The sequence below is a fragment of the Chenopodium album genome, chromosome 8 (genome assembly GCF_948465745.1).
Source record: "Chenopodium album chromosome 8, dcCheAlbu1.1, whole genome shotgun sequence".
Lineage (NCBI taxonomy): Eukaryota > Viridiplantae > Streptophyta > Magnoliopsida > Caryophyllales > Amaranthaceae > Chenopodium > Chenopodium album.
In genome coordinates, this window is record NC_137841.1 from 63,618,622 (window position 1) to 63,639,750 (window position 21,129).

General features: G+C 33.7%; 1 protein-coding gene across 2 annotated transcripts; it reads right to left on the reverse strand.

The window, feature by feature from the left end:
- Nucleotides 1–1,493: 1,493 nt before the first annotated feature.
- On the reverse strand, nucleotides 1,494–15,551 carry LOC145641971 (putative inactive poly [ADP-ribose] polymerase SRO1). Of its 2 annotated transcripts, none has more exons than XM_081693008.1 (9): nucleotides 15,397–15,551; nucleotides 12,664–12,814; nucleotides 11,759–11,820; nucleotides 10,388–11,493; nucleotides 8,214–8,455; nucleotides 7,795–7,895; nucleotides 4,517–4,690; nucleotides 4,339–4,434; nucleotides 1,494–1,836 (listed from the first exon to the last, which is right to left on the reverse strand). In XM_081693008.1, the coding sequence occupies exons 4-9, from the start codon at nucleotides 11,470–11,472 to the stop codon at nucleotides 1,780–1,782; spliced, it is 1,755 nt and encodes a 584-aa protein (XP_081549134.1). In that variant the 5' UTR covers nucleotides 11,473–11,493; nucleotides 11,759–11,820; nucleotides 12,664–12,814; nucleotides 15,397–15,551; the 3' UTR covers nucleotides 1,494–1,779. The 2 variants fall into 2 exon arrangements, with proteins under 2 accessions (XP_081549134.1, XP_081549133.1); XM_081693007.1 differs by having other exon boundaries at nucleotides 10,388–11,580.
- Between the last annotated feature and the right edge of the window lie 5,578 nt (nucleotides 15,552–21,129).

The following is a 21,129-nucleotide window of genomic DNA, read 5'->3' on the forward strand; positions in this document are numbered from 1 at the left end:
TTTCTTGATTGGAAAAAGCTTCAAGCGTTGTGTCTCCGACACATCACTTTTTATTCTACATCATCCTACTACACCTATTTATCTCATAGTGTATGTGGATGACATTATTATTACGGGGCCGGATGTTGCTTATATTGATCAGTTTATTACACACTTCGCAAGTCGATTTTCATTAAAAGACTTGGGTACGCTCTCTTATTTTCTTGGGGTAGAGGGATGCCTACTACTCATGGATTATTCCTCAATCAACGCAAGTACATCATCGATCTTCTTGAACGTATGGGCATGCTTGACACTAAGCCGGCAACTACACCTTTGGTTGTCACACAAACTCTTTCAATCAATTTGGGTGTCCCATTGGAGGTGCCTAGTGACTTTCGGGCTGTTGTAGGAAGTCTCTAGTATCTCACACTAACTCGACCCGATGTTGCTTATGCTGTTAATAAACTCTCTCAATTCATGCATTGTCCTACCTCTGACCATTGGTCTGCTCTAAAGAGGCTTATGCGGTACCTTAGTGGCACTCTAGACATGGGTGTCAATATATATCGCGACTCTCCACTTATACTCCATGCCTTTTCCGATGCCGATTGGGCAGGTGATAGAGATGACTACACCTCTACAATGGGTCACGTTATATTTATTGGTCGTACTCCAATAACTTGGACCTCAAAGAAGCAAAAATCATTAGCACGCTCATCCACCGAGGCGGAGTACAGGTCAGTAGCGTCAACTACAGCAGAGTTAATGTGGATACAAAATCTTTTGACCGAATTGAATGTTCGTCTTCATCACACTCCTGTTATTTATTGTGATAACCTTAGTGCTACTCATCTAAGTGCCAACCTAGTTTTTCACTCAAAAATGAAACATCTGGCACTTGATTATTATTTCATACGTGAGCAAGTTCAAAAAGGGGCTCTCCGAGTCGTACATGTATCTACCGGTGATCAACTTGCTGACTTTCTCACAAAACCGTTAACAAGACCACGGTTGGATGGTTTCTTAGCCAAGATCGGACTTTCCAACCCACCGTCCATCTTGCGGGGGCATATTAGAGATAATATCAAAGCTATATCTTGATATTATCCTTGCTGCATATCTGCCATGAACAGCTAGACTATATCAATTACTGATCTTGTATATAAGTTGTAATCTTCTATTTTTGTGTAATTATTATCTCACTATTGTACATAATATCTTTGATTCAAAGATATTATTTCTTTACTAATTAGCTAGTCCTACGTGATTCTAATTGTGTAGTATATATAATTGTATCTTGCCTCTTATCATATATGCAATATACTCTTAAACCTTTCATATACAGAGTAAATTTTCTTGTAAAAAAACAAAGAAAAAAATATTTTTACAATTGTGTTTCCTCTTGGAAATTATTTTCAACGGAGAATCATTTTCCCAAACAGCTTAAAACAAACGAAGCCTAAACCAAATAAGCGGGATATGAAACTTTAAAACCAACAAACAGGTAAGAGTTCCAGAAATGTAAATCAAATTATTTCAAACAAAATACAGGTCCACAAACTTATTCCATAGGGTTAACTCCAAACCAAGGTTTAAGTATGACTTATGAAATATGTTTAACTACAAAAAATAAAGATGAAAAAAAAAATCCACAAAGCAAGCTAAATAAACCTGAAAACTTGACGACCCAGAACAAGTATTTCATATACACAAACTTCATGTCGACGCATTGCCACCTTGCCGAAGTAACCACAAATTTATAGAACTTGGACTAGGGCCACTAAACAAGCTACCTTTTTAACTTCCTACTTCTTGTTTTGTCACTGCCATCATGTTGTCATTGGTTGGGGGCGCCTGCATAAAATCATGTAAATTAGCTAACTAAAAACAAAAAATCAGACAAACCAAAATCACTTCGAAGATATTCCTGAGGGCTTCATCCTGTTCAACGAACCAGCAGATGCACCCAGCTATCAAAATACTCGGTAGAGAAGAACACCATTCACAGTACAACACTGCAGTAAACACCAAAAACATGGAACCCCATGAGGGAGAAACGTTTTCCAGAAAAGAAAATTGAAAAAGAATGGTTGGGCAACCAAAATCAGACCACACAACAGCCATCTTTCCAGAAATATGAACAGAATGATCATGTCACCATGCAGACTGTTTATTAAAGCTTATCCAAAATGAGCAGCCCAACGGAAGTTTGAATTTGGTTTACAGGGGAGGCAAAGGAAACAATCCTCTTTCCATTTCTTACTGTTCGGGTTTTACATGAATCCCATTTGACAGCTTTTGTCGATATCACTAATTCCCAACGAGGGGAATTGACACCCTCACCTTAAAAGACCAACCCCACACCAGACACCATTGCTAGCTAAAAACACCAGAAGCAAACTGCTGACGACATGAACAGTCTCCATTAGCCAATTTAAATCCCGAATCCTCTGACCGCATAGCATCCCAATCAAAGCAGACACAAATTCTTTCATTTCTTTACCCCTGTATAATGGGGGCACAACCTACCCTCCATTAAGCCCCTGCAAAAACCTTACACCTCAACCCTCCATCAATCGAAATACCCTCAACACTCATCAATCGAAAAACGATTTTCAACAGAATGAAAAATTATTACGACCCCAGGATCTGTTAAACTGCAACACAAAATTCCATTTCCCTAATCACCTACACAAAATCCCCTGTATTTATTGCTCCACTCCAAATCCCCAAACATAAATAGATCTAATTCTTCCACCATTACCTGATACTACCCCTATGCATCATCACCATGTCATATACCACCAGATAAAAAGAGTAGATACCTGGACACAGTAACTTTACAGAAACCAACACAAACATCAACCTATAGAACAGCCAGGAATTTTGTAATCCAACCTATAGTGGTTGAATTTGACCATTCAAGGTTCCAAAGCACAAATTTGTAACCCAGCCTATAGAACAACCGGGAATTTCAAATCTAAAAGCAATACTGAGATAGGAATAACCTTTGTTATGGTAGAAATTGAATTTGGTAGTTAAATTAAGGAAGGACATACTAGAAATTAAAAGAGATATAAATGAAGGTAAAACATATTGATGAAAAAAACTTATGAGATTCTACTCCTTTAGCTCCCATTCCCTTTCCCTTGGTGAAACAAATGGTACTACTCACCAAGAATTAAGCACTTCGGAATAATATGAAAGCTAAAGATTTGAGACTTCTGAGTACAACAAGAAAAGACATTCGAAAACGAATAAAGGAAAGATAATGGATAGAGGAGAAGGCCGGGAAACAAGGGGGCATAACAAGTGCAGCTTATCAACAGAATAAGTCAACAAAAAAAAAGCCAGATACTAAAAATCCGCTAAAGGGAGGGAGTTTAGGTGAGCCAGATCAGTACATGATCAGATTCTGGAATAAGGTTATGAAAATGATAGGATATTGGGTCTGCAGCAGTGTGGCCACAAATGATCAGACACATCAAGAAGGCCTAATACAACAAAAAGAAGTCTTGTTTATTGAATTGATTTATATCTAAATTCATCACGTACAATAGTTGCAAAGAGTTTAATCATTGCCATGGAGTTTGATTTAAAATCACTCCAATATATTTCCACAATCAATACATCATCATCACTTAATCCAAATAGGTCAGTCAGTATTACAAATTTACAATGTCAACATTTCACTAAAAAAATAATAAACATAAGTTCAAGAAAATGATGAGAATGTCAACATCTTAATAATAAATAATAAACATAAATTCAAGAAAATGATGGGAATACTTCAGAGGCAATATAATTCAGTAGACAACTGAGGGCAAATAATAAGAAGAATTTTCCATCATGATCAATAAAGTTCAGAGGGTTCATCATGTGGAGTTCAAAAAAAAAATTATTATTTTTTATCAAAAGACTCACAACAAGAACATATTTCATGAATGATGTAAACAAAGAATTGTTTAAGAAATTTGATATTAAAATAGGATCACAATATAGGACGAGAATTCCCAACATGGGTAATCAAAAGGGCACGTATACAATTTATACACTGGGGCCAAGAGTTGAACTTAAAATTGGACATTAAGTTTCAGATGCACATGCATACAGGTGCATAAGTGTTTCCCATACTTGGACACTAACTGATACACAATGATAATATCACCTCAAGAGAAATCAAGAATAATAACAAATAATGATAACAGACAGAACAGCCATATCTACATATTTATTTATAAAACAAACATATCCTGATAACAGCAGCCGCTGATGCCTAAGACTTTCGCTAAAGACATGCAAAAAGAAAAGTACATGAAGATAAAAGAAAAGGAGAGAAAAAAAACCAATAATTACCTTGAAGCTGAGTTCACTAATCGTAGACCTCAACAACGTATCTCCAACAATTAGTCTCAACTCCTTTACAAAATCCTCTCGAGAAATTATCTTGTTCTGATACAACACAAACGATTGAGGAAAAAACCAACAAAACACAAGCATAGAGATTGAAAAGGGTGACCAAGACAATCCATACCCTGAATAGCTCATAATAAGCAAGCAACAACTTCATTTTATTTCGCGGAACTTGCTTTGAAATTGCTTCAAATAACATCGGAAACGGCATCCAAGGGGATTTAGGAAATGAACTCACACTTCCACTTTTTTCTTTACTTCCATCACTTGTCAAATTCGACACATGATCATTTGCCTGAAAATGTATGGTAATAGAGTTATTTAAGGAACACACATCGTTGATTACAATTGTGCAACTCAATCTACACAAACCATAATCAATAAGCTCAATATTAATACAATGTGCAAAAACTTCAACCAAAAGAAGTCTTCTAAATTGTTCTACAACCATTAAACGTATGAGATGTCACAGTTGGTGTCAGCTTTCGAGACCAGAAATTTGAAATTGTTTGGAAAATGGCTTTTTTACAGGCTTTTAAATTTGGTCAAACAGATTACAAAAATACTCCCTTTTTTTTTGGCACACTAACTACTACATAGAATTTCAAGAGAGATATAAGGTAAGTATATATATATATATATATATATATATATATATATATATATATATATATTAGGATGTGAAATTGAAAAAAATAAATAAAGGAGTTAGGGCCACAAAGAGACTTAATTTGAAATATAGTTGTGTGGACAAAAAACAAGAGCAAATAAAAAAATAGTACTCCCTTTGTTTTTTTTTTTTTAATTATTTGCATCACTTGAGAATGCACGAATTTTTAAGAGAATAATATATTATTGTGAGAGGATGAATAAATTATTATAGTAAAAGTAAGATAGGGACCATGAAAGAGAAATAAGCGAGAGAGAATAGATATTTTTATTATTTAAGTGGGGACCATGGAAGAGAGAGAAACGATAAAATAAATTTATTTTTTTTTTACGGCAATGATAAAATAATTTTAGTGGGGTTTAAAGTGAGAGGGAAATGATAAAATATTACCAAATATAGAAGTGATGCATTTAAAAAAAACACCCATAAAAAAAGTGATGCAAATAGAAATAAATAAATAAAAAAAAAAATGTTTCCGGGATAAAATGTATTAGAATTCGTATTTTAATTTAACAATTATTTTAAAATTACACATATAACCGAGCATGACAGTTCCATGTCTGGTTCTCAAATTCCAGTCAAGGGATTCCAAGTAGTTCAGCAAGGGATGATTAAGGTTGTCAGGACTCAGTAGCCAGCTTTCTACTTTTCTGGATTATCTCTGTAGACCGAAGGGTTGTTTTTCCACAAGTGCTCCCCAACCAGGCCACCCCCTGTTATTATTATTAATTTTTATCTTAAATCCAAATGCTTGCAGTTTGATTTTTGTCAGGCAATGGAATTGCAGGGTTCTTTGTTTTCTGTCATGTTGCTATTGCATATTTAGTTTAAGAAATCAAAAGGATGTTCGTCCAGGAATCCAGTCTGCTTACTGGCAAAAGCTTTTCAGTTTAGGCAATGGAATTGAATAATTCTTTTTGGCATGTCAATGTGAATTGGTTCGGTAATCAGGAGGATGTTTGTGTAGAAGAGTCTGGTCTTTACTGTTAAAACAGTTTTAAAACTGATTCTATTTATCCCAACATAATTTTATAAGGGTTCGTTTGGCATCACTGTGGTTTTCTGTTTTTTGGTTTTTTGTTTTTTAAAATCATATGATATATATCATGTAATGAATAAAAAATTAGTCAAATTTATTAAAATTATGATAATTTTGAAAACTGACAACCAAAAAGTGGAAACACCTTTTTCTTGTTTCCTGTTTTTAGTTTTTAGTTTTCAAAAAAACAAAAAATTGAAAACAAAAAACAATGCCAAACAAGCCCTAAATTGTGCCATATTATTTTTGCATTTCATTGAAGCTTATAATAATTATATTAGCCTATATCATATGTATTAGCCATATATTGAGGTTTGTTAAATTAAAGTGTACTTAAGCAAATAATTGCTAATTTTAAAAATTAGCACAATTCAACTCGAGACCTTTTTGTATGCATTTGTTAAGCGCTAAATTTCTTAAATTCTGTAATGAAAATGGCTCTCACAATTTTATATTAAGATAGTTCACATTAATTTTAATCTCACGACATCTCAATATATGCGAAATTAGGAATCAATTTAAAGGTCACTTGTGGGAATCGGGTCAAAGGTCAGCAATGGATGATTGTGGATGTCAGAATTCACTCAGCTTTCTATTTTTCTGGATTAACTGATGGGTTTTCTTCCCACAAGTGCTAAGTTGAATTGAGATCTATCCAAGATTGTTATGGTGAATCAGAAGATTAGAATGTTTTGTCTATGCCTTGTGTGATTGTGATATTGATAGACAGATTAGTGAAATGGTAGATTGGTGGGATCAGATGAAGCAAGTAGACATTTAATGATATAATAATTATGAAAATTTGGAATCAGTTTCAAGGCTTGTGGGAAATAGGCTGAAGTTTAGTAAAGGAAGATTGTGGATGTCAGAATTCATTATTAAGCTTTGTTTTTCTTTTTTTTTGGGATGTCAGAACTCAAAATTCATTATTTCATTAGCAAGCTTTTGATTTTTTTTTTTTTTTTTTTTTGGGTAACTGAAGGGTTGTCTTCCATAAGTGATTAGTTGAATTGTGCTTTATCCATGATTGTTGTGGTATATCAGAAGCTTAGACAGACTATTCTTTCTTTTTTGTATGGCTTTTGTGATTGTGAAATTGGTAAGCAGATTAGTGAATTAGTAGATTGATTGGCATCATAAATGCAGCAGGCAGAAGTTTAACGGTATACCAATTTACCAATCTACTATTTTGCAGATCTGTATACCAATTTCACAATCACAGGACCTGAACAGCACTCCTCTTTCTCAGCAACGAATGAAACCTCTAGATCACCCATCTTTGCAAAATCACAATGCTAGATAGAGTTTTGTTATAATCACTTTAAATAATCAACTTAACTCATGCACAAACAAAAAACAAATGCAATGCGAGCAAATATGTATGTAATCCATTCCACTTTATGAAATTTCTCTACAACCAACTATATTTTTCTTGCATAACCAAAAGTCTGCATAAGATATTTTAAAGCACATATTATATGTAGCTAAAAAATGTCTAATCAGAAAATGACTGTAGCAATTACACTGTACAGGTCACAGAAGATCAGCAAACTTATCATGTCAGCTACAGCATCACACTAAAATACACATAAGATATTTTAAAGCACACATAATATGCGAATAAAACATATCTAATCAGAAAAAATGACTGGTGATTACTGTACAGGTCACAGAAGATCGGCAAACTTACAATGTCAGCTACAATCTCCATTTTGCACTGCTTCATAAAGCTTTGATGACCGATCTTGACACTTACACTATCAAGGTTGCCATCATTCTTCAATAGTTGACCTGCAATATTCATTTTCTAGTTCTCAAGCAAAAATAAAGAAATCCAAGTGCACAAATAAAATAAAGTGCAAAGGCATGTGTATGAATTGATCATGTCATTCCAACAAAAATTTTCCTCGAGTATATTAAATAGCGCTTGAAGCATGGACAAAATCAAACATGAAACTCTTGCCCGAGGAGAAAATCGGAGTACAAATTACTTGGCAATTTGACTTGTACCCTAACTTCATAGAGACACACAGAGAGAGATAGAGAGAGAGAGAGAGAGATGGAAAATACAAAATCTTTGAGTGTATAGGCATAGGCATAAAATATCACCTTTATTATTAGCAGGGACCTTGAAACTAACAACATACTCAGGGTATATATGAGTATTGATATTCATGCTCCACACAATATAATGTCGTGGATTTTCAGGATCATCAACTCCACTGTCAAAGCTCTCGCTACTAGGGTGGAATTGCTTGGATCCGGGATGAACTACCTCCATATTTCCCAAGATGACACGACAAAGAACCATATGTTGCACTCCATTTTCGTCAATATCACAATAATTTGCACTGTAAACAAGACACTATCTTTAAAAACCACTGGCATTTGGTTGCAAAATATATGGCTGGCAGCAATCCAAATAATCACAAGGGTTGGGCAGAGATCAGAAAAACATGCAACAATTTTAGCAGAAGCACAAAATACTTTGTTGATAAGCATGCATATACTTAAACATGCTGGGGCACATGTGAGAATAATCTTGGCACAGTTGATTTGCATTATTGTCAACTTATCAAGCATGTTTATTTTCAATTGTAAACAAACTCAAACAAACCTGTCCTATTCTATTGTTTCACAATTCTCTATCACATTAATTTCACACGTCAAATTTGAAATTTATTACATTAATTTTTCTTTTTACATTCTAAGACTTAAATTTATTGCTCAAATTCACTAATCCCTTTTAAAGTCACAAATCGTTAATATTATCATGCAAGTTTTGCATCACACTTTTTCAAAGAAGAAAAACTAATATCTACATTTAAATTCAATTTACGAAAAAAATCTTAATTTAAAAATCATCATAGCAAAGTTAAAAAATGTGAACTTATATAACCTGATTTAAAAAACATCAACCTGTGCACGCAAGGGATAAATTCTACGGATTACTATACTAGTTAAAAAACACAAGACCATAATTCATGCTTGTATAGACTGACTGCAAACCACCTGATGTAAAAATACACAACACATATCGGCATCAAAATTAAAGATGCAGTCACCATATATACATACAGATGGAAAAACAATGGGGTCTGCCAAAGTTGAAGGCATCCAATTTGGCAACCGAAAATCTACAATAAAATGTGCTAAAAGGTGAAAAAGTGCAGAAGCCCAGGATTAGCCTTAGTCATATGACAAATAACATGCATACAAGGATCCAAATATGGTCAAAAAGGCATTGTCTGCAAAAACATCAGATCCCTTAAAAACCAAAGAACCAGAGTCAGAAAGATTTGAATTTGGGCAAACCTGATAATATCTTGCAGTCAAGAATGTCAAGATGATCCTTACTCTACAAAGACAACTACAAATTGCTTGTAAAAGCAGAAGCTTTGAAGTTCGTGATAGACATGATCAGCCTTATAACTTTACTTCCAGAAGATGACAATGAAAGCCCTAAAAGTGCGAAAAGAAGATCGATGCTCACTTAAAGAACCTTGCACAGGTCTACTTAATACACAGTATAACCAAGATCATTGAGATAATTTGCTATTCTCATTCTCATTCCAAATTCATAGCAGATGAGATTTGTATGGTACTCGAGCTAGAACAAAATTGGCAAACAAGACCCTTTAGATGTCACTTTCTAGCTCTAGAAGGTAGAACATATAATCTATTTTCTCCAATAGATTAGCCTAGATGACTATTCTGCATATAACTGCCATATTCGCATGAAATAATTTACTCCTAAAGCAGAAGTTTATGCAACATGAGTAGCACTAACAATCATCCTGTGCCTCAAAGATCATACCCTCAAAATAAACTGATTGTAAACAAACAACACAGCAGAAACACACACATGTATGCACACTGGATTATTTAAGTTAAGGAAAATTTCATTGTACATAAGATGGCAGCGAACCATGAGTATTGACATTCAAATAAGATAACATTCTAAGCAAACCTATTATTCACATTCTTCATTTGGCATTAAAAACACTTCTCTTTAGCAATCATTAAACATGTCTGGTTGAACATGCATAACAAGGCCCAATGGTCTATCACAACTTTCTAGTAATGGGACATGTATATGATAAAGCATTTAAAAAACAATATGTGAACAGGTGCAAGTATGAGCAAAAGCATATAAATTACTGAGGTGTGTGTGTGTTTGAGTGCACGCGCACACGTGTGCACATGCCTAGATGCAAGCAAGAATGCACACCTAATATAATTTAATACAATAAATTATAAAAACTGAAGACATAAATTATAACCTGGCATCAGCACAGTTTTCAGCTGTGAGATGAACACCAATGCCATATATGGACTTGGTTTGTTGAAATCCATAATGCCCAAGTCCGTAAGTCATAATTCCAGACGATGCTTCTTTAGTAGATGCAAGCCATGCATAGCAAACATTAGGATTACCACGGTACTTTTTCGTTATCTCAACCTGCTTCAAGAAAAGCTCCAACCGACCTTGGCACATAGCAGCTGAGTTGGGACATATTCCTACAACATTTGGACTACCAGCAGAATCCATGCCCTTTAGAAACATTTCTTTCACAGCATCAGAATTCAAATCAGACTTCACTTTATCAACGTCAGCATCCAAATTATTCTCAACATGTTGATTTTCTCCAACATCTTCATTCATCCTCACATCAGACACCTTATCGCAGCTATCCTCAATTTCAGCATTCTGACCAACTTTTAATCGTTTGACAACAGGACTTGATTCACCGCAATGTTCAATATATTGTGAATCACCAACCCCATTTACTTCAATTTCAATCTGCAGCTTAATCTCTTGGGTGTCCTGTATCCCATCTCTGTGGATCTCTGGTTGGAAAAGCCCATGCTGATCATTGACATCAACATTAACTTCCGGAAAGAAACAGCATCCATTTTCATCAATCCATGCAATGGACTGTTCCAAAGAAGTTTTCAAATTGAGTTGCACCATATGCACGAAATCAAGCAGAAGATGGTAACTCTTGAATTTCAATTCAACAGCACCCTTTTTAAACTCAAAATCTTTTTTAACCAAGCCAACAACTTCGGAATCATGATCAACCCATTCTCCATTCTGGAAAAACATCAAACGTTTGGGCAGCCCACTTTTCATAAAATTTGCGTAATAACGAAGCAAGGATCTACGAGAACCAAGTTTACAGCTCCTGCACTTGGCCTTGCAGACATCAGGTTTCTTTCGCTTGCCAAGCTTAGATGACTTCAAAGTAGAGAGGGGAATGGCATTACGAGCCAAATACGTAGCAAACTTAGCAGATCTCTTCCTCTTCAAGTCAACAACAACTCTACGACTACTATCCAATACCTTTGCGTATTGTCCTTCCATTGGTATATAGTGGATCAATCCCTGTAAACAAACCTAAATCAACAGTTTTGACTCGTATGTACAGATCAAGAACGCAGCACAGGTGCCATAATATACAAGTGATCAACCCTGTGAGAAGCAGGCTTTCACACATTATGTTTAGCACAAAAAATTAATATGTAGAGCAATTGCATAAAAGAAAAAGTCAGTATAAGTTACGGAAAATAATAGGGTCACAAGCCACATACAAAAAGAGTGGTAAGGAAAGCAAAATTTCCAATAGTAATAATGACCAATTGGCACATACCTGAGAGCAACTGAACTGGATTCCATTTATTATGAAAAAACCTTTAAATAAAGATATAGTACCTAAAAACAATGAACAGATTAGAGAAGAAAAGACATGATGCAAAAGTAATGCACAAATAAACCAGCATCAACACCTTCCAATATTATTCAGTTCAAACACAAAACTAGACCACACAGCCAGTATACAGTAAAACATCAAAGTTACTCAACACCCAATAAGCTGGATAAATAACATTTTCTACTCCTGTCTTTCAAATATTCCACAGGAGATTAATGTGTTTCATAAAAAAATACTTTTTTCTCCTTTAATTTATTTATTTATTTTATACGTTTAAAAAAACATAGCCATGTGGGATCTTGTTAGATTTGTCATAAAATATACTTTCATAATAGCAAGTTTTTATATTTTTTTCTAAAATACAACTTAAGATATTTCAGTTGCAAAATGTGCATTGCAAGCGTAAAATCCCCAATGTTATGAGTAAAAAAAAGAAGTATATTCAGTAATAGAAGTTGCTTTTCTGAACAATTTATCAGAAATATATCATACAAGAGTTGAATTCAAACAATAAAAATGAAAGATTCGACAGTTGATGAAAATAAATATTAGGGTAAAGTGGCATATAAAACCCAAATCTATTGACTTATAAATTAATCCATGAAATTTATTGCACAAATCCGATAACCTTGAAATTCTACTAAGTCAAAGGGTCAAACCAAAGGAGCTTATAAAACAATTTATCAAATAACACACAAGAACTACAAGACTAACACTCTCTTCATACAAGAAAATTGATCTCCAAACTTATTTTTCCACAACCAAACTCTAGCATTATTGAAAACACCAATTTAGTAAAGTCAAGATAACATAATAATTGCGAGAGGATTAAAAATCAACAATACCTATATTACACAGAGATGACGCTAACTTTCATACAATATAGACAGGTAAATTTCACAATTGCTACCAGTCACCAGCAAATCTTACTGTCGTCCCATTGGAATATCCCAGCCACTTGACAGATGTACTTGTGGATTATCTACTTAACATAACCTGTCAGCTTCAAACCATATTAGAAAACAAGAAAACAGGGGTGGTAGAAGAGGAGCACATGTCATTGCACAACAGTTAAAGTCATATGAACCTTACATGTCATTGATGTCAAATACAAAACATATCAAACAAATAAATTATTTTCACATAAAGATAAAAATAAATAAAATACTTTATAAAATACACACAACCACCACCACCACCACCACCACCACCTCCACCAACAACAACAACAACAACAACATAATCACAATCACAATCACAATCATAATAATAATAAAAATAATATCATCCCTGAAGGCTTAAACACTTTGGATAATCCGAGACAGTTAAGCATACAACTTGCAGACACAATAACAGCAAATATTTATTAAAACCAGGAAAGAAACATAATTAATCTATCTAATCAATGGTTCAACTGAGACAATAAAAAAATTACTGTTTAAAAAGTCCGCAAATCACTCACCAAAAGGACATAAATTGGACAGGATGGCACAGCAGACAATAAATTTTATAATCATAAGGAGCAAAATGTTTCATATATGTTACTTTACAAGAAACAAAGCCACCACCTTTGCCTATATATTTAAAATCTAATATAGTAGCGGCAAACAATTCAGACAAATACATAGTCATTGTAAAAAAGAATATTTTTATATAAAAAATCGCTATACTTATCCAATTAAAGGTCTTTGAGAAAACAACAAAGGAAAACTATTTTCAATTACTACGCGATTACTAAATTTCCCCAATTCCTCCAATTTCTCTCCCTACCAAATACTTCAATGGGGACGCTCAACTACAAAAGTAGTTACAAATACTTCACTCAAAAAATCTCAAGTGATAAAAGGCTTTAATTGACCATCCTCCTCGACTCTGACGAAATATATTCAATATGTTCCACTTTGTTGGCACTAGTATTTTTTGCTTGAATCCTACTAAATACAATTCGGTTAGTACAAAATTCTAATCAGGGTTATTTAATTATGCCCAAGTACAAATTCTTTCAACCTTCATCCGAATTAAATTATATATCTATATCTATCTATACTAATATTTTAAATTGAGTGCTTATCCTACCATGAAGCCATGTGTCCCTTCCAAACTCTTTTAATCTCTATTTTTTAATATATTTTTTATAACCACAATGCATGTCCATGTATTTTTTTTAAAAAAAATCTACATAATCACATCTTCTAAATTCTATTTATTTTGTTTCACGACTCAATTCTCAATTTCAACTAACTCAAAAATTTGTCCTCTATGATGTTTCAAAGTTTTCAATTTACATTGACAACCATTAATTTTATTTTTTTTTTGTTCTTAAATCATATTCCTTTCTCTTTTTTTTTTTTTTTTTTGCATTGATCTTTTTTAAAGGTTGCATGATAACTTTTTAAGTTCATTGATTGCTTTATATCTTCATCTTCTTTAAACCAATTGATAATTACTGTTTATACAATGTAGGTAAAACTTACTATGATTTTTTTAATTATATGAAAATGCTATGTAAATTTTTTGACTTAATTTAAGTTATTTACAATTTTAGATAAATGTCTAAAATTTAAATAGCATTTTAGCAAAATATAAAAATAATGTAGTATAATGTATAGTTATAAAAACTAAAAAAAAAAAAAAAAAAAAAATCAACACGAGCATTCCATGAGGCAAATACTAGTTTTATTTCAAACAGCCATTACATAGTTTGACCCAAAACTAGTGGGGTTGTTATAAGCCTTGTAAGATTGCCAATCCACCCAGCCGCCAAGAATAAAGCATAATTTTGAACCCTCAAAGACTCTAATGGAGCAACTGCTATTACCAAGTTATCTCAAAGATATGTTACCCTTTCCTGGCCACTGAGTAAGCTAATAATAACTCTAATATAAAACAATGTAGCTTTTACTAATATCATTTATTCATTCAATTGACTGTATTCAAATTCCTAGAAGTTCAATTAAGATATAGTGAAGATACATGAACTAGAAACTCATATTCTCGTACTTAAATTTAGCACTTAAACATCAACCCTGATATAATTCCTCTAATATACAAATCCAATTATCAACCTCGACAGCCGAAAACTAAAGATAGCAAAGGATCTTAAGTCTAAAATATTTCCATACGAAATTATTCAATTTTCCAAACTCAAAATCTACCCCCCAAATATTTTAAATGTTTTACCTAACAGAAACATAAGTCTGTCATCATTTCAATCAAAACATCAATTCAAATACTCCATATAGGTTAATTCAATAATCAACCAAACAACGTATATAATTTTTCAAAACAACAATCAAAAATTCACAAAACTCAAACGTCAACCCTTAAACCTAAATCATACCAAAAAAACAAATAAACCCCAAAAAACACAATTTAACATAAAAAATAACCAATTAAATTACTAGATCTACTACTCAACACCTCAAAAAAAACGACCAAAACAACCACAAACACAATCAAAACAAAAATCACAAAATTCAAAAAACCTAATCATAAAACCTAATTCACAAAAAAAAAAAAAACAATCAAATCAAACAAAAAACGCGAATTATAACGATCATAGAGCAGAAGAATCATACCAAAAATCGATGAAATTTGATGATGAAAGTTCCGGCGCTAAGAATTATCCACCCTAAACTGCAAAAAGAGGAGAGAGAAAGTAGCGCAAGAGAGAGGAGAGAGAAAGTAGAAAGATAAAAAGGAATTTAATAGGACTTTAACGGCGTAGGTCGGCGTATTGTTGAAGACTTAACGTTGCAGTAAACGCCGTTTATTTATTATTACTTGGAGCAAACGCAAAAGGAGTTAGAATTTTTTGGTAGGGTTACAAGGCGGTGATGTATTGAGGAAGTTGGGGTATTGATTGACTTTTCTAGGGTTGGATTTAATTGGTCTGTGATGGGTGGGATGTGACAGGTTGAGGAGAGAGAAAGTAGGTCGGTTTATTGCATTGTTTTGGACCTTAGGACTGGGAAAATACGGTTTTTGATAAGTATGGAAGGTCAGGGTTGAGGGAGTTTTCTGGAATTTTGCTGTTTGGTTTGACCGTTTGAGTGATGGTGGTGCCACTTGTGGAGTTGTGGGTATCTGGGTCGATTTACTTAGGTTATTTACAATAGCCGGGATTATTAAAGGTCGGGTTAAGTTATTGTTTTTAAGTGTCATCGATTAGGTTATGGAATAGATCTGGTTGGGTCAAGTTTGATTCAAACTTAGAAAATTGACTTAAACATAATAAACTGAGTTAGAGGAAGGGTTTTTGCTGGAATTTTGCTGTTTTTATTTGAGTGATAAGTAGTGACGATGGTGTCACGTATGGGTATCTAGGTTAAATGGCTTATGGTATTTACGATAGGGAATCAATAAATGAGTCAGTCAGTTTTTATCTAGGAGTATCCTGGTTTAGGTTAATATATTAAGTTGGGTTGCCCAAGGCCAAACTCTAGAAATTTAACTTCATTTGAATTACCGATATAAGTATTCAATATCAGAATATTTTGAAGTCAGATAGGGAAGGAATTAAACTATCAATCATAGAATGTTAATTGACAATAGACTTAAAAAGGTATCAAACCCCTAATAACCTTGCTTGTAATGGACGACGACTATAATCAAGTCTGACTTTAGTTTCATATTAAATTTATTTACCAAATCCAAACATATAGAGTAAATGGTTGTTTGACTAATGAATAGTAATGATATTGCCTCACGTGGCATGGGTAGCCATGTCTTTTCACTTGGGTTTTTTTTATAGGGAATCGTATGTTATTTTAAGTTAGGTAAATGGTCTGGATTAGGTTAGGTTGAGTATGGTTAAGACTTAAAAAACTAACAAAACTTGAACCCTGAATTAATCGATATTAGTTTTTAATTTAATATTGGAATCTTCAAATTCAAATTTGGAAGATGTTGAACTATCAATCATAATTAGCTAATTAGCAATAGACTTAAATCTTAAACCTTGTAACAAACGACTCTAATCAAGCTTGGCACGCATTTACACACAACTTTACTTACAAAATCCAAACGTACAGGTGACTGTATTGTGTGGATAGTTGTTTTCTTTAACGACTAAAGGATAGTCATGAATCATGTTACCACACGTCGGCAACGAGGTCGCTTTATTTACTTGGGTTATTTACGATAAACGATCTTATTAGGTTGGGTCTATTATTTGCTTAGAAGTATCCAGGTTAAGTCAATGAATTAGGTTAAGTTAAGCATGCATGGCCAAGACCTAGAAAACCTTTTTATTAACTTGTATAATACATAAGTATGTACAACTACAATCTTTCAAAATCAACTAGGAAGAAATTAAACTATCAATCGTTATAAGTTAGGGTGTGTTTTATTCAACTGATTTTCACTTATCTGAACTTAATTAAACATATCTGAATTTATTTGAATTTAACTGAACTTATCAAAACTTGTTTTAATTGTAATTTGAACTTGGGTAACCCGTATCAGAACTTTTTATCTTTCATGAACTGAACTTATTAGACTTGAAATAAGTGGAATTAAGGTGAACGAAAAGGCCCTTAATCAACAATAAACCTAAAAGGTATAGAATAAAAGGTATAGAATCTAAACCTTGTAACGTACGTACTACTCTAATTGAGCGTGACTTCACAAATATGGAAGAAATTGAACAATCAATCAAAATAAGCTACTTAGCAATTAACGTATAAGGTATCAAATCATAACTTTGTAATGTATGACGTACTCTAGCTAAACTAATTTTGGCTTATAGACATAATTTATTTAACAAATCTAAACATACTGTGAAAACTTGAATTTCTTGTTCAAGTTTTCCAGAAGAATCTAGAGAATTCAGAGAAAATTTCAGAGGAAAATCGGAGGAAAAATTGTAAGAATGATTTTTCATTAAGTTAAAGAGGAAGAAGGGGATGTACGGGCTATATATACAACATTATGTTACAAACTGTAACTAACTATGCTAAGCTGGAAAAGACTAAATAAAAATAATAATAATAAAACTAAGGCAGCATGCTTAAAGCATGCCTCAACCACCCCCCCCCCCCTCAAGATTGAACTGGTTGACAAACCAGACCAATCTTGAGAGAAAGAAAACGATGTTGATCAGCTCCCAAAGCTTTGGTCATAATATCTGCAAGTTGAAAAGCAGAACGCACATGAACACAGCAAATAAGACCTTCTTGAACCTTTTCTCTTATGTAATGAACATCAAGTTTTTGATGTTTAGACCTCAAATGATTGGTTCTTTCATGAAAACATGGGTTCTCAGCAATATGTTGAGCAGCCATGTTGTCACAAAAGAGAGAAATAGGAGTAGGAACACAAACTCCAAGCTCATCAAGCAACCTCTCCAACCATTGTATTTCATCAGCAGTTTTGCTCATAGCACGATATTCAGCTTCAGTTGAGCTTTTTGAAACAACTTTTTGTTTCTTGGTTTTCCAAGAAATCAAGGAATTCCCAAGAAAAATAGTATAGCCTGTTAAAGATCTCCCTGAATCCATACAATTACCCCAATCAGCATCACTATATGCTGTGAGCTTCAAATCAGCATTTACAGAATAAAAGAGACCAACATTCAAAGTCCCTTTCAAGTATTTGAGGACATGTTTTTCCACAGTCAAATGAACATCTCTAGGTTCACTCAAAAACTGGCTCAATTGCTGGACATCAAAAGATATGTCTGGCCTAGTAAGATTCAAATACAAAAGTTTACCAACAATTCTTTTGTAAATCTCAAGATCTGGCAGAACAACCCCTTCAAAATTGCTGAGCTTGACACCCTTAGGAAAAGGAAAAGAAGCAGGAGAACAATCTAATAACTGCATATCAGTTAACATATCAAGGATATATTTTCTTTGGTTCAATAAAATGCCAGAAGCTGTTCTAGTAACCTCAATACCAAGAAAGTATGTCAAAGCCCCCAAATCTTTGATTGTAAAAGCAGAATGCAATTTAGCCTTAAAAGAGCATATCTCACCAGAATCATTACCAGAAACCAGTAAATCATCAACATAAGCAATAACAACAGTAAAAGAATACCCACACTTCTGATAAACATTGAGTAATCTTGTTTGGATTGAACATACCCTTGAGAAACCAGAAATTTGCTCAACTCAATATTCCAGCATCTAGAAGCCTATCTAAGACCATATAAAGACCTTTTAAGCTTGCAGACCCTCCCAACTGGAACAGAATACCCAGGAGGTGGAGTCATGTATACCTCCTCATCAATATTAACCATGCAGAAATGCATTGTTAATATCTAATTGCTGTATATCCCAACCTTTTGCAGCAGCAAGAGCAATTACAGTTCTCACAATAGTAAGCTTAGCTACAGGGCTAAAAGTGTGCTTAAAATCTTTTCCTTGAACTTGTCTATCACCCCTAGCAACCACTCTGCCTTTACACCTTTCTATAGAACCATCAGGGTTAAATTTTGTCTTGTAAACCCACTTTGAACCTATAGCTCTCTTCCTTGGAGGAAGATCTGTAATCTCCCAAGTATCATTAGACTCCAAAGCATCCAATTCCTTCTGCATGGCTTCCCTCCATTCAGGAAATTGAACAGCTTGTTTATAAGAAGTAGGTTCTGGCTGTGAATGTAACATATTGGCAAGACTAGTAAGAGAGGTCTCAGGAAGAAAACTTAGGCTAGGTTCAACAAAAACATTGAAAGATGTTGATAAGCTGGGACTAGAAGTAGGAACATGAGAAATTTTGGGCATAAAAAAGTCTTTAAACTTTTTGGGTAAAGTTTTGGGTCTGGTAGAAATCCTAACCCGATCAAAATTAGGAACAAAATGTTCAGCAGCAGCAATTGAATTATCAGATAAAACTGGAGAGTCTGAAATATTTTGTGGAATAGAAACAGAAGAAGAAGAATTTATTGGTGAATAAGAAGTATGATTGGGTGATGAAGAAGAAGAAGAAGGTGTAAAAGTTTCAGAAGAAGAAGAAGGGACAAGAGCAGGGTTTACTAAAAATAAAGTAAGATGAGAAGAATTAGAAGTAGAAGAAGAAACATTTGTATTCTTAAAAGGAAAAATGTGTTCAACAAAATGAACATCCCTGCTCAAAACAACCTTTCTAGAATCAAGATCAAATAACTTGTATCCCTTTTGAGCAAAAGGATAACCCAATAATACACACTTCTTAGCCCTTGGGGCAAACTTATCACCCAATTTTTGAGCAGGGTAACAAAGACAACCAATAACCTTCAGATGTGAGTAATCAGGAATTCTTTTAAAAAGCAATTCATAAGGTGTCTTCCAGTCTAGAACTGAACTAGGTAACAGATTTATAATGTGAGTAGCAGCTAACAAGCAGTCTCCCCAGAATCTAATAGGCAAACCAGAATGAAATCTAATTGCCCTAGCAGTTTCTAGCATATGCTTATGCTTTCTCTCAACTCTTCCATTTTGCTGAGGGTTACCAGGAATTGATCTCTGATGAACAATACCCTTAGAAGCAAACAAAACAGAACAAAAATCCCGAATAATCTCAGTCCCATTATCACTTCTTATACTCTTCACTGTAGTGCCAAATTGTGTCTCAACATAAGCCAGGAAGTCAGAAATGATGGTACCAACTTGAGTTTTATTATGTACTAAATATGCCCAAGTTGTTCCGGTGTTATCATCAAGCACAGTAAAAAAATAAGTAGCACCTGTAAAAGATGGTGTTTTGTACTTCCCCCATAGGTCAATATGCAGTAAATCAAATGGATTAATAACCAATGAACTAGACACTGGAAATGGCAGTTTATGATGCTTTGCAAAAACACAAGCTTCACAATCAAGACTATGTGTTTTATTATCAATAGAAAAATGTGGTAAATGCTTCAATTTACTAATGGAAGCATGACCTAATCTAGCATGAACAAGCTCAGTGTTAGAACTCGAACCAGAAAAAGCAAAAGCATTGTTAACAACAACTGTAACATGCTTATTTACAGGAACAAGACAAACAGATTTATTTAATTTGTAAAGACTAGAAACTCTTGAACTAGATGCCTTGACTTCTCTAGTTGCAAGGTCCTGAAAGACACAGAAATCCTTCTCAAAATGTGCTAGCAAATTATGTGTAAGAAGTAACTTGCTAACAGAAAGAAGATTATGTTTGAAACTAGGTATGAATAATACATCAGACAAAGTGATATGAGAATTGATTTTCACAATGCCTGAGTATTTAACCATAACAAAAGAACCATCAGGAAGCTTAACATTTAAACAAGAACCTAATGGTTTAATAGAATCAAACAAAGCTAAAGAACATGCCATATGATCAGATGCACCAGTGTCTATAATCCAGTT

Coding starts and splice junctions, on each gene's coding strand:
- LOC145641971 (XM_081693008.1), bottom strand. CDS start 11,472: ATGGAAGGACAATACGCAAAGGTATTGGATAGTAGTCGTAGAGTTGTT. Junction 4,691..7,794: donor TGGAGATTGTAGCTGACATT/GTAAGTTTGCCG, acceptor ATACATTTTCAG/GCAAATGATCATGTGTCGAA. Junction 4,435..4,516: donor CTTATTATGAGCTATTCAGG/GTATGGATTGTC, acceptor GTGTTGTATCAG/AACAAGATAATTTCTCGAGA.